This window comes from Nicotiana sylvestris, chromosome 2 (assembly GCF_000393655.2).
Source record: "Nicotiana sylvestris chromosome 2, ASM39365v2, whole genome shotgun sequence".
NCBI lineage: Eukaryota > Viridiplantae > Streptophyta > Magnoliopsida > Solanales > Solanaceae > Nicotiana > Nicotiana sylvestris.
The window spans coordinates 199,246,333-199,261,221 of NC_091058.1; the positions used below are offsets into that span (position 1 = coordinate 199,246,333).

General features: G+C 31.9%; 1 protein-coding gene across 1 annotated transcript; it reads left to right on the forward strand.

The window, feature by feature from the left end:
• Nucleotides 1–5,038: 5,038 nt before the first annotated feature.
• LOC104229290 (aquaporin PIP2-4-like) lies at nucleotides 5,039–8,013 on the forward strand. Its single transcript, XM_009781911.2, has 3 exons — nucleotides 5,039–5,509; nucleotides 6,267–6,562; nucleotides 7,518–8,013. The coding sequence occupies exons 1-3, from the start codon at nucleotides 5,197–5,199 to the stop codon at nucleotides 7,770–7,772; spliced, it is 864 nt and encodes a 287-aa protein (XP_009780213.1). The 5' UTR covers nucleotides 5,039–5,196; the 3' UTR covers nucleotides 7,773–8,013.
• Nucleotides 8,014–14,889: the final 6,876 nt, after the last annotated feature.

Here is a 14,889-nt window from a genome sequence, read left to right on the forward strand (position 1 = left end):
TATGAGATCTCCGAAATTCCAAGAAACTCTTGGAATATTCATTAAGAGATCAAAGACATGTCAAATATGTCTTGCTTAAAGTCCTACGTTCAAGAAATACACTGTTAACGCCCTCGAATCACATAGAAAAAAGCAGAGGGAAGAATCAAGGGATAAACAGAATTGTACCCGCATTGTTTATCAATAAAATTATGTTTATTCATATTTATATTGTGGTTAAGATTTATTTTTGAATCACAAATAATTTGTTGCAAACAAATTGGCACGCCCAGTGGGACCAGTTCTGCCCTTCAACTCTTTCTCCTGCAAATAAAAAATTTCAAGTTTCATGATTATTTGTTGTGATGGTTAGGTACTTCAAGTCTCGTCTTCAAGTTTTAGCAAGCCTATACTTCGACAGACCTTGAAGTAGGGGGCATTTGTAGACACTAAAATTTCAGCAGATCAAGATAAATCCTTAATTCAAGATGCGTCTTGAAATATTAGGAGTCTATTAGGATTATTTGGTGGCTACACTACCCAAACCCTAATTTATGCTTATAAATAAGGCTACATATGTCCTTCAAATACAATCTCAGCAATTCTATAAACACTAGAAATATGCACAAAGAGATCAAATATGATATCTTCGATATTCCATGAAACTTTTGGAATATTCATTAAGAGATCAAAGACATGTCAAATATATCTTGCTTAAAGTCCTACGTTCGAGAAATATGCCGCTAAGATCCTCGAATCATGTAGAATAAAGCAGAGGGAAGAATCAAGAGATAAACAGAATTTTACCCGCATTATTTATCAATAAAATTGTGTTTCTTCATATTTATATTGTGGTTATGATTTATTTTTGTAACACAAATAATTTGTTGCAAATAGTGGCCATGTTTGTTGAAATTTACCATTCCCTTGCATAAGATCTTGGGGTAATAGAGATTCATCACGTGAGCTAGAGATAGCTCCTCTCCCATTTCTTATAACAGGCGCCGAAGACAAGCAATAATCCTCCATATGGAAGGACTTACTTGTGTCAAACACACCAAGCAATAGAGGCAGAATTCCACAATAACGGAGTCAAGCTCTCCACTTAGAGAAAATGCCCCCAAAATGAAGGGATACATATAGAATTATGTAAAACCCTTCTTGGGTAAGGTTATCCACTCCGTCAGATCAGGAGCGATAATATCTAAATCCTGACAACGGCAATCTTCCTTCACAGTAGGAATACTGGAAGGACGGATGGAAGAAGGGTATCTGCCAACAGCCCATGTACGAGCATTAGCAGAAGGAAATTTTCTTCGAAGACTTAAGTTATGACGAGACTTCTAGGGATGATGGTGCTTGTTGTAGGAGGAGTGGCCTCATCGGCTTTGCCTTTGTTCTTTGAGGAACTAAGTTTTTTAGAAGAAGAAGCCATTCTATGTTAAAGATGAAGGAAAAGCTTTTCTCATATGAAGGAAATTAAAGAAATGGTGGAGATAGAGTACGAGTTGAACGAAGAAAGTTTGATAGATTTTGAAGAATTATGAGGTGTGAATAAAAGAGTTTGATGTGTATAAGTGAAGAAATAGGCGGCTAAAATTGTGGCCATAATTATCTCGATGACCAATAAAACTAATGCTAAATCATGGGATGACGCATTTTCGGGACATTAAATGCAAAGAGACTTGCGTCTAATCAACCGTTAGAAAACTTTTCAGAGAAGGTCAGTGAATTTTCCGCCAAAAGAGTTATTTTCTACCAACTTTCCGGTGACATAAATTTGTGCCACCGAAAAGTAGAGGGACTATCTGTATAGGGTAAAATATGTTTACTTTAAATGATCAAATAAGAAAGTGACGCGTGGATCCGAAGACAGAAGACAGTTGAATCGGAAGGCGACAATCCCATCTGTTAGCAGAGAGAGTAATACTCACAGAGATGAAATAAATGTCTACCACCGGTAGCATTAAATGAAGAATACTCTAAAGCATTAAGTATATGGTCCGTTACAAGGAATATAACATTCATTGCCTGCCTTTATACTTTATGACCCTCACAACTGACATTAAAGAGGGGCTTGATCCTAGGACCTTGTTCCCTAGGTGCAGCTATAAATAGTGAGCTCTATTATCATTGAAGAAAAAAAGAATTTTCTAGCAAACATTCGCTTCATTCTATTCAAAGCTTAATACAATGTTATCTTTTTGTTCTTTGATATCATTGCTATTGTGCCCGGGGAACCTTGCTCCCAAAATTACTATTTCTGCTATTTTATCTCTATCTTAAGGCTAAGTATTATATTTTTATCTAATTCATCTATTATTTCATGATCAAAATTAATTCAGTTGTCTATAAATAATGTATAAATTCAATTGTACTGTTTTACGAGTAAATAATATTAAATTTTTTTATTTGTCTATTTTAGCAAATTAAGAGTGAATTTGTTAGTTTTTAAATTTTACCCTTGTCCTTATGTAAATTAATTGAAATATTAGTAGTCTAATTACCATTAATGAGAATAATTTAGTAAAATAAATACTTTTTAATATTTACCTAAGAGCAGTGTAAAAAGCAAAAAAGCAAATTGGACAAATAAAAATATAAAAGAGAACGAAGATAGTACTTACAATATTTGTCGACAATGCATTACCTTTTTTGTTTTTGTTCTTTTCTTCCACCCTTTTAGTTGCCAATTCCATAGCCTTTTTTCTTTAGTTGCACATTATTATACACTCGAAAAATTATAAGAAGAATCGCCAATATTCTACACACAGATTAACGTGCTTCTCAAGTTTTACGATTTTGGTTCTTTTTGGGAAAATATGAAGCATCCTCTTTCAAAATCAGAAATTTTCTCTTAAGCACTTAAATTAATACTACTAGCTTTGATTCATAATGGCCTAAACGATATTGAGCATGAGTCTACTGATCGACAAACAACTTCTATCTACAGATGTTTGGATTGGTCGACTTGATCACACACAAATAGACAGGGGTGTACATAGGTCGAGTTGGTTCCGATTTTCTAATTACCAAATCAAATCAATTGTATCGTTATTAAATTTAAAGACCAAACCAAACCAATAAAAGTCGGATTTTTCAATCTCGGTTTTTCTCGAGTTTTTTCGATTTTTTTTTCATAAAGTCTTCATAACACAAAATATAGAATTTGTGCTTCAAATATTTCTTTAATCCTAGTAAAATAGAACTATATAAGGTGTTTTTCAATAAAATAACATAAATATGAGATGAGTCAGGGCATTGTACTAAAATATTCAACAACAACAACAACATACCCAGTATTATCCCACACCGTGGGGTCTGGGGAGGATAGTGTGTTCGTAGACCTTACCCCCACCTTGTGAGGATAGAGAGGTTGTTTCCAACAGACCCTCGGCTCATGAAAGCATAAGCACCCCATTAATGAAAATATAGACAAAAAGGGACAGTACCAAAAAGCCATATAAAAATAGGAAAAAAAAGAACAAGATAGTAAGGTGATCAACAATGAAAGAAAACAACTAAAAATTCAACAATAAAGATAATAAAATCGCATAAAATAAGTATTATTAATAAGCCATAATAAACAAGCATAATTTAAAATTACTAATAATTTGCTAAAATAAGTATGACTAATAAATAGTACTATTTAGATGACTAAACACTAAAAGAAAAATAAGTTATACATTTTATCTAAACCACGGAAAAACTAAAAAATAAATATCCAACACTATTTTCATTAATAGTATAATTGAGTTGAATGTCTTTTATTAGCATTAACGTTGATTTGATATTGGTTTAGGATTTATTTGAGTTACTAACATTTATGAACTATAAAACTTATTGGAGCATCCAAAAATTATAAGTCCAAACTTGAAAGAATACGTGAAAAGATAAAACTATAAAAAAGCTTAAGGAATATTTATAAACTACACTACTATAAATATTTTTATATATTAAATATATTTAAAACTTCTATACATATAATAGCGGGTTGGTTTGGTTTCGGTTTGAATTTTTTTAGTTAAAACCAAACCAAACTAAACATGGTCGGGTTATTTTTTTCAACACCAAACCATAGTTGGATTTTTTTTCGGTTTAACTCGAATTATTAAGTTGGTGCAATTTGTCAGTTTCATTTGTACGCCCCTACAAATAGATAAGGCAGACTTGGAGAAGTTATCTAAATCGCTATCGATATACTGTTGGAGTTATTTCGTCCAATATTCATGCACATGCTTTAAGAAAAATATTTAACAATCTTAATAAGAATATTTGTCAAAATTGTTCTTTATCACTACTACTATTAGAATAGTAATAGTAAATTTGAAAAAAATTACTCCGCATAAATGTTTGTATTTTTATTTTTTACTAAAACGTCAATTAATTAAACAAAGTCAAAACTTGTCAAAACAACAAATAATATGGCCAGAGGTATTTTCTTAAAAATTACAGCATTATGTATCAACTTTTATAATTGCTTTTTTTTTTAGTACAAAACCTATTTTACTAACTATCACTTTTGTTTTGCCTCTTCCTTCTAAATTTCATGTTTCTATTTTTTTTTCCTATGATTATCGTGGTGATACTAATATTTTTCTCTTTTGTCTTTGTGTTTTCTTGAGCCGAGGGTCTTTCGGAAACAGCCTCTTTACTCCTTTGAGATAGGGATAAGGTCTGCTTACACACTACCTTCCCCAGATCCCACCATTGAAATTTTAGTGGGTTGTTGTTGTTGTTTTATAATTGCTTTCGTTTTCTAGTTTTGTTTTGCAATCCAGCTAGCCACGTACCGTTGCCAGGCAAATTTCCCTTTCTAAGCTTTTGATAAATCTTTCTGAAAATACTCCAAATTAATAAATTAAAGTCTAAATGCCAAACCAATCAAATAAAACAAAAACCACAAAAGATAACGTACTAAAAGAACACATTTTAATTAAGTAGAAAGCCAAAAGTAGACTATAAGAAAGCCGTTGTATTGAAATGGTGGCCCGTGGGGACCAATTGCAAGCTCACAAATTCGACAATAATGGAGTAGTATTGGACGGCTCAAAATAATATTAAGTTAAAACAATTAAACTAAACATAAATTCTTTTTCCACTCTAAAATAAATCATTAAAAGTCCTCTCTTTTCTCCCATAAATACCTATCCATTTTACACTCACTTCTCATCATCCATATCCCTTGTTTCAAATTTTCTTTCTTTTTCGTCAGCCATGACTAAAGAAGTAGAGGTAGCAACAGAGCAACCAACAGAGTTTTCAGCAAAAGACTATACTGACCCTCCACCAGCTCCTTTAGTAGACTTTGAGGAGCTGACACAATGGTCACTTTACAGAGCTGTTATTGCTGAGTTCATTGCCACTTTGCTTTTCCTTTATGTTACTGTTTTGACTGTGATTGGGTATAAGGTCCAGTCAGATGTCAAAGCCGACGGTGATATCTGTGGCGGCGTTGGTATTCTTGGTATTGCTTGGGCTTTTGGTGGCATGATTTTCATTCTTGTTTACTGCACCGCCGGTATCTCCGGTAAGTTTCTTGCTTCACCCTCCCTCTGTGTCAGTTTAGGTCGATTTATTTTTTTTTGTTCGTTCCAAAAAGAATGTTCTTTTTTTAAATTTGGATTTTTTTTGACTTGTTTAGGGCCATAAATTTTAAAAATATTCATTTTTTCTTAAATTTCGTGTCCCGTCAAACAGATTATAGCAAGTAATATGCTCTATTTTTAGGTTATTAACTTTTTTTTTAGTCATGTTTTACATCAATTGATATTATTAAATTTTTTGGCTGTATATAAAAGTTAATTTCAACTCAATTAATTATACATATTGAAAGTGTAAATAATTTTTAGTATCTAACTATGTCTATTTTAATTTATTATAGCAAATAATCTGCTCTTATTTTTTAAGTTACTGAATTTAATTTTATAAACAATTACTTTTTATTATCGTTTAGGTGATTCTTTTAAGTGTATTAATTGTTTCTTTACAATTCAGTTGGTTTTATTTCTTAGTAGAAAGTCATCTTGATAATATGATAATAGTGAAATTTTAATTCAAATACTCTGATATCATATTGAATTGTGTGAAAATACAAATTTAATTTATATGCACTAAAGGAGTAATTTTAAAAAAAAAATATCACCCATTTTAATTCGTCATAAAAGTCATCTCAGATTAGAATATTTATTAATGATTATATGTTATTATTAGTCATCTTAATATAAAATAAAAATTATCAGTGCACAAAAATTAAATATTACTAATATACGTTTATATGCATACAGGAGGACACATAAACCCAGCAGTGACATTTGGGCTGTTTTTGGCAAGGAAAGTATCATTGATCAGAGCAGTATTGTACATGGTGGCACAGTGTTTGGGTGCAATCTGTGGTGTGGGTTTTGTGAAGGCATTCCAGAGTGCTTATTATGTTAGGTATGGTGGAGGTGCTAATGTCATGGCTCCTGGCCATACCAAAGGTGTTGGATTAGCTGCTGAAATTATTGGTACTTTTGTTTTGGTTTACACTGTCTTCTCTGCCACTGACCCTAAGAGAAATGCTAGAGACTCCCATGTCCCTGTAAGTATTCTATTCTCTTCATATTTTTTAAGGGCAAACCAATATTTGTAAATAGTGAAATTTTGCCCCGGTGCACTAAGCTCCCGCTCTTATCCTGCATTTTGCAAGAGATTGTTTTCACGGCTCGAACCCATGACCTCCTGATAACATGACAATAACTCTCGTTCAAATTTTGTATTTACAAATACAAAAATATTATTTATTGTCAAAAAAGGCCCAAGTCTTATCCTAATCTCATTATATCAGTTTCACCCCAATCCTTTTCTGAGTTGTAGCGTTTGTTAGGCCTCCAATACTAGCTATGGGATCGACTACAAACCATAGCTAAAGACAACGCTCTCTTTGACTTTCTAAAAGTGACTCACCAGGGCTTCTAGTTGATAGAAGAAGTATTTGATTTTGTGATGCCAAATAGCCAATTTTCTACCCATTATAACTTTTAGTGTAATTGAAAGAGGCAGGTAACCTAACACCATGTACCATTTTCTCTATAATCTTTCATAAAAAAATTATATAAAAAACTTGGTAACCTTAACATTATCCCATTCTTTAAGTAATTCGCCCATTTCATTACAGAATTTGTTTTACATAATGATTTAAACGGAGTTTGGCCATAACACTAAAAGTTATCATATAACCAGAAGATTATGAGTTCACTATGTAAAAGCAATTAATTACAAAAAAGAAAAAATACAAAATAAAATTAGTTATAATAGACCCAATATGTTATCGCCCTTCCTACGACCCACATATAGAAGCAGTTTGGTGACCTTTGCGTTCTTTGTACATATTCACTAAACTTCCAGGTATAAAATTGATTAATCTAAGTTTTTATTGCTTGATTTGTCTAAATAAATAGTCTTTATAACATTCATGCATACAACAAAACCTTAAATTATTTTTAAAAAAAGAACGATAATCGATCTAATGTTGTATTATATTTGAATATGATCAGGTGTTGGCACCACTTCCAATTGGATTTGCTGTGTTCATGGTTCACTTAGCCACCATACCAATTACTGGAACTGGCATCAATCCTGCTAGAAGTTTTGGTGCAGCAGTTATTTACAATCATGACAAAGCTTGGGATGAACACTGGATTTTCTGGGTGGGTCCCTTCATCGGAGCCTTCGCCGCCGCCGTCTACCACCAGTTCATCCTCCGTGCTGGTGCCATCAAAGCTCTTGGTTCCTTCAGGAGCAATGCCTAAAAAATTTCAATCCAATTGAATAAAACCAGCCATGAAAAATTGTAGATATTTCCCAATGGGAAAAGAAAAAAAAATGTACTGTTTGTTTTTCCTATGAATTTCCCTCTTTTGTGTATTTTTCTACTTGTAATCTTCATTTCCCTTTTTTATTTTTACTTCCTTGCTCTCTTTTTTCAATCTTGTCTCTTGTATCTTTGAATTATTGTTGCTTCCTAGTAATTTAAATTAATGTTTCGGCTTCTCTTTCCTTTTCGGCTTTTAGTTTAGCCAAACTGAATTTACCTAGTTTACCTATATAAACTAGGTAAAAATTAACTTGCACTCGAAGCCTATTGGCTTAGAAATTAAGCAATAATAAGAATTACTAGTAAAAAGTGTATATAAGAAAAGCGACAATGACTCTTAGTTATCTTTGCCTCTATTTGTCGCATCCATTTTTCTAATCGAGGAAGAGTCACATAACACTAGCTGAAATGTCTATTTCTGAAAATCAACAAATACTCATTTGTATCCAACGATAGTAAAGATAATACACACATTAATTCAGTAACACTTGCATCAGATAACATTTACTAAGTATATTTTTGAATACCACTCCAGAACTAAAGTGCTAACTTCCTCTTCATTTCATTTCTACCTTTCGTCCTTCTCCGTGTTATTTTTCAAATAATTTTAAGAAATTTCAATCATTTCTACATAGTCACTCTTTTTTTATTGAACACATTAATCGTCTATTATCAGTTTCAATATTTTTGTGGGACCATATAATTATTATTTAGTTAAATGTCCAAACAAAACACTCATTAGACCTTTGATATGATGCAACTTGACATAAGTTGTGCGAGTTTTTTTTTTTTTTTTTTTTTTTTTTAGAAATTAGTAAATTTAAATTATAAACCTTTAAATCCAATTTGAAGCTCCATAATTTATGTATGAGACGCAAGATAATTTTTATTTATAAAAATGCTTAGGAATCTCATAATTGATGCATTTGTCTGTATCCGTCTCTTGTGGCTGTCATTGTCATGAGGATAAAAAAAAATGAAAACAAGTTCCTAAACCTATGACCTTATTCCACCACCCTTATCCAAAACCACTTAAATAATTGTCATGAAGTAAAGCATTACCAAAAATTAGAGTTAAAATATTCATAGGACAATGACAACCTAAATTGGCTTTTGTTGATATGCTTCTCGAAAATGCTATCATGATTGATACGTCTTACATTTTATAATCCTCTTTTATCAATTAAAATAATGAACCAAAATGATGAAATGGAAACATGTTAGGTAAACAGAGCTTAACTAAACTACTTTTTTATTGTTTCTTTAAAGAGATAATGTTCCTATTTCTCTTAGTCAATTATTTATAAAGGTGGGTATGTTATTTCCCTGTCACCTTGTCCATATCTCAATCACTTCCTAGCCTTAGTTTTCTTTTTCCCATTTGGTGGTGAGATATTAGCTTTTATCTAAGCTTTGATAATGAGTAGGAAATTATTAAAGAAAGAAGATTAATGAAAGTGAGGATGCACTAAGATAATCTTAAGAAGAACCTCTTTTATAGGAACTACGTTTCAATATCAAACGGTGGAATGTAATAGTAATGTGGTAGACCAAAACACTAAACTACCTCGGAGCATAGATGCTCCTTCTACTATGTAATTATGCCCAATATATATTTTTGATGTTCGGCTATAAACGTATATTTTTAGTGTATTGCTTATTTTATATTTAAGTGTTTTAATGATTAATTGTTCTATGTTTGAGTTTAATTGAGTTATTTTTATGAGTAGGACCATTGGAATACATAAATGAATGAAAGTTGCATAAAATTTGTTGAAGACACAAGAAAAGAGCACGAAAAGGAAAAAATCGGATTAAGGCAAGGGAACCACGCCCCAAACCAGGCCTCACCTGCTCTAAAGCATGGTCCACCTAGTTACAGACCAGGCCTCGCCTGCTCTAAGGTCTGATCCCCCAATCCATGAATAAGTTATTTTCTACTCGGTTTTGGACTAGGAGACTCTTATCCTAACCTATAAATACCCTATAAACGTAATTATTAAGGTGTTGGTCAATTTTTGGGAGGAGAACGCGCCACTTTTGGAGGGGAGAACGAAAGCCACGCTTGAAGAAGATTTAATCTCATAGTTTATTAGTTCTTGAGTTGTGGAGTGCTACATGAACGTTGTAATTTGAAGCTTGAATTATTTTTGTTATTTTATCATATTGGTTTATTTATTCAATCTTGTGCTTAATTATTTGATTGCTTGATCACCAATTGAATACTATCTACAAATCTAGGATTGAACTCGGGAGAAGGAATTCTAGATTGCATATAAGATTGAGTAGAGCAAGATATTGAACCTGAGTATCGGGAATAGATTTACGATTAGGATAGGGATATAACTAATCGCCTTGATTGGTTACTATACTGAAATTATTAATGTGCTTTTGTTAATTCTTATTTCATAGGAATATAGGTATTATGTTAGCTTGAATAGGCGAGTAGTACTTCGGGAGAATACTATGCGTAATATTAACCCTATCAATCAATAAATCAAATAAATTAATTAGTCAATTTAAGTAAAAAAAACTCAATGGTATTGTTAGCTAATCTATAATTCTGGAATATTTATTCCCATTGAATTCGTCTCTATAATCGCTTAGTTTGTTACTCTAGATTAGTTTTAGTTAAATATACATACTTTAGAAAATCGCTTGAATAGATTAATTATTTGGTTTTAATTTAATTGATAGTTAATACAAGTCCCCATGGGTACGATATCTGAACTTACAATCCTATATTACTTATCGACCACGTATAGTTGCGTGTGCATTTGGGAGCAACACACAAAGTAAGTGTGGTGTGCAAAAGCGAGCAGATGACCAAAAATAAGTGTGGGGTGTCCACACACAAGACCAATGCCTGAGAGAAGTCTAAGTATCCCGTAAGCTGCTAATGCGTCAGCCTTTGGCCTACCAGTGAGTCTCTTTTACCCTCTTATTAGTTATTAAATGCATTGAGGACATTGCACAATTTTAAGTGTGCTTTGAGGAGATTGTCTGGGTGATTTTTTTATGCTATCCTATCTTAGTGGTGGTACTCTTTCTTAATGTACTAGTTTTTGTTTAAAAAAAAATCAGAAATTTTTTGGACTTTTTCCGACGATGGATTTTGTGGGCAGCTTTCTTGATGGATTAAGGTCCAATAAAAAAAATCACAAAAAAGTGTGAAAACAGAAAAATCAAAAAATATGTCTTTTATTTTCCTTTAGGTAGTAATAATCCCCCATGATTTTTCTTTGTGCCTTAATTTTTTTCATGGGATGTAGTTTGAACCATGTCGTATTTTTTATTTATTTTTAAAGTAGATTAGGAATTTAGGAAATAAAAGGAGAAAGATTAATAAACCTAGGTGCCCTTGACTTGTTTGATAGTAGCATATTTAGGTTTTGGCATGTGGAGTATATTCCCTATATTTTGAAATTGTTCATGATGCTTTGATGAATTTGGATACCATATCTTGTGACGCCTATGTCTCTTTTGCTTGACTTATATTCACTTTGTGCTTAATGCTTAATATCTTGTGGCTTTGTGATCACTTGCATTAGAGTCGGAATGAAACCGTTCATAGTGAGTCATGCGTCATGTGTGAGGAGAGATTTTATATAGTCCATGTTATTGTGATTGAGTCTAGAATTTGCCCGGTATGTGAGTTGAAGCGACATTTTAGGTGATGCTCAGTTTATAAAATAATTTTGGGCTTTCTTTGATCTTTTTGAGCTTAATTGTGTATCGCAAATAAAATCTATTCTTAGTAAACCCTTTTGAGCATGTAGACTTTTTATTTCGAACATACGTTGTCACACCTCCTTTTTCCGTCCCCGCAAGGGGTGAAGGAGTTCTTCCAATTAAAGGACAATCGAAACGGGATTTATTTATTTATTCAGAGTCGCCACTTGGGAGATTTAGGGTGTCCCAAGTCACCAATTTAATCCCGTATCGAGGAAAAGAATGACTCTGTATTACAGTTTGCGAATCAGAAATCCGGATAAGGAATTCTGTTAACCCGGGAGAAGGTGTTAGGCATTCCCGAATTCCGTGGTTCTAGCACGGTCGCTCAACTGTTATATTTGGCTTATTTATCTGATTTTTTAAACAATTAAGAACTTATATGCAAATTTAGCTTTGGACCGCTTTTATCATTATTATTATTATTATTTTATACAAGAATTGCAACGTCGTGAAAACGCATCTCGAACCACGTCACAACCAGTGTACACGTGATTTGTTGACGCATTTTAACTCCGTCAAGATTGGGATTTGGGTTACATAAATGCACACCCATATTTAAGAAAATAACCTTATTAAATACGCGCCTAAAGATTACGCGTTATTATACTTTTAGGTAAGACCGTGAAATTTACTAAACGGCCCATCCCGGAATCTAAGTATTTTTTTTTAAGAAAATAAATAATATTTGAGGGCCCTGTAATTTTTGTATTGTTTTTTATTTTTTATTTTTTACTTTTTATTTTATTTATTTATTTTTTTTGCGAAAACCTCTTTTATTTTATGAATATCCTAAAATGACTACATTTTTTTATTAAATTTGTCTATAAATATAAAATTCAAATTTTACATACTTAAAAACAACATATTAAATACTAATTTAAGACAAATATTAACGGAAAGGAATATTACTAAAATTGTAATTATAAATACAATATGGAATTGTCAAATAATATTTAAAAGAAACTAATTATCCCCTAACCGGATTAAACTTACATTGTTAGGTGACTTGAGCTATTGAAATTAATTATTTTCAACTACTAAAAATTAGAAACAATCTTAATTACTAATGCATATTTCTAGAATTTATTTAATTTAACCTTAACTCGCCTTGTTTTAACTCAAATCACCCTAATGCCTAATTCGCAAAATTAAATTAAATTCATGCTTTAACTAAATTTAGTTACGTGTTTTCGATTAACTTAATGCTGACAATATTAAAACTTCATAAATAGTGAACTTAATCAATTTTGCCAAGCTAGTTTAATAAAGTCCTATTTACGTTATTTTCCTCTCATTCTAATTATTAGACAGTTTGACAGTAATGAACATGCTTAAATATATACTACCTAATACTCAAGTTAAAGCGAAGCATTGTTTAATACATCACTACAATATTTCTAGTTATGCAAAACGACAGCAATTTATAGAATAATAATACATGAAATAGCCTAAATACAATTAATTAAAAAAACAAAGAAAAAGCTAAATTAGAATTTTAAAATTTCATTCTTTATATGTATTCGTACTTTCACATTTCAGCTTACAAAATGCCAAAATTACAGTTGTGTACCTGGTACTGCCAATATAAGAAGAAGAAAGTCAGCAACGTAGTATGTAACACAGCAACAACAACAATAACCAACAATAAGCAGTCAACGGAACACCCAGTGACAGATTTGAGAACCAAGATAAAAATCCAGAAACACCGACAACAATCAACGGACAGAAGCAAAGGGAATCTTTTCAGATTTGAAAGACTAGTTAATGTTCAATCCTTAATTTCTGAATCCGTATATCAGAATATTTAGATTGTATATCAGGTGTATACTACTCACTCTTTTAATTTCCAGAATGTTTTTATTTGTATTTTTGGAAGTCTTAATATTTTCGGAATTTCTCTCTCTTAAATATTCAGCTCCTTTGTTTCTTTTTTCTCTCCTTTCTTTTAAATTCTGTCCAACTCCCTATTTATTACCATCTTTCAGCATTTTTTAAAAATTAAAACCCACTATCTTCCACTCATCCCCCTTTTAATCCCACTACATAATGTTTTGTCCCCCATTATATTAAACAAATACATTATCCTCCCCCATTATATCTTGTTCCCCATGCCTATATTAAACAATTGCATTATTCCCCACCATTATATCTTGTTCCCCACCATGTACTATTTTAATATTATTAAAAATATTATTTAATCTTAATGGATAGAGCACTAAAATAAATAATTGTTCAGAATTTTAATTCCAAAAATACCCCTCTGACCTTACTGAAATTACCATTTTAACCCTGAAAATACTGCAATTTACCAATCTACCCCCATCAACTATAACCAATTCACCTAATCAATTCTAACCAAAAAATAGTAGCTATAACTAATTCCTAATCAAATTTTATGAACAAACTCAAACTAAATGATGAACAACAAAGAAACAACTGGAATTATTTTGATTAAACAATCTTTAAACAACAAATCTACTTTCAGATTCAACAACAATAACAAACAAGTACATTCAAATCATGAGCTCAAATTCAAATTAAAACTTAAACAAAAATAAATAAATAGATTCAAATCACTAAACTCAAACAATCAATTGATCTTCAAATTAAATCCAACAAAATTACAACAAAGATACATGATTCAAACTAAAATCAAAAATTAAAAACTAAAACATAAACTCACATTAAATCACTGAATTAACATGAACTTCAAACAAAAAATGAACATGAATTATATGTCTCAATTAAACAACAAACATGTTAGATTCAAACGAACTGAAGAAATAATTAATTGAACTCAACTTAAATCTAACAATATTATAACTAAACTAACAATTTCTACCTAAACATAAACAAGAAAAATGAAACAAACTGAAGAAAATAACAAAACGATAAACATGAACTTAATATCGAACATATCTAATTTCAGATCCGAAAATATCAAACAAATTACGGATAAAAAATGAAACTTAAACCAACTAACCAGATCGGAACGACGATGAACTCGAACGAAAAAATATCTGCCCGGAAACAATTATCGCACCAAAATAACTCGACGCTGAAGACGACCACGAACGGACCATCGAAGAAGATGGTCATTTGGTGTCATTTGAAAACGAAGCAGAAGCAGCGACGATGGGAGCGGGACGCGGAGCAGCTGCTCGACGAGCTTGACGCAGCCATGGCAGCGAGGATGAGATCTCATGGCTGTTTGGACGAGCTTGACGCAGCCATGGCAGCGAGGATGAGATCTTATGGCTGTTTGGACGAGCTTGAAGACGCAGCCATGGCAGCGAGGATCTCGTCCATGGCTGGAC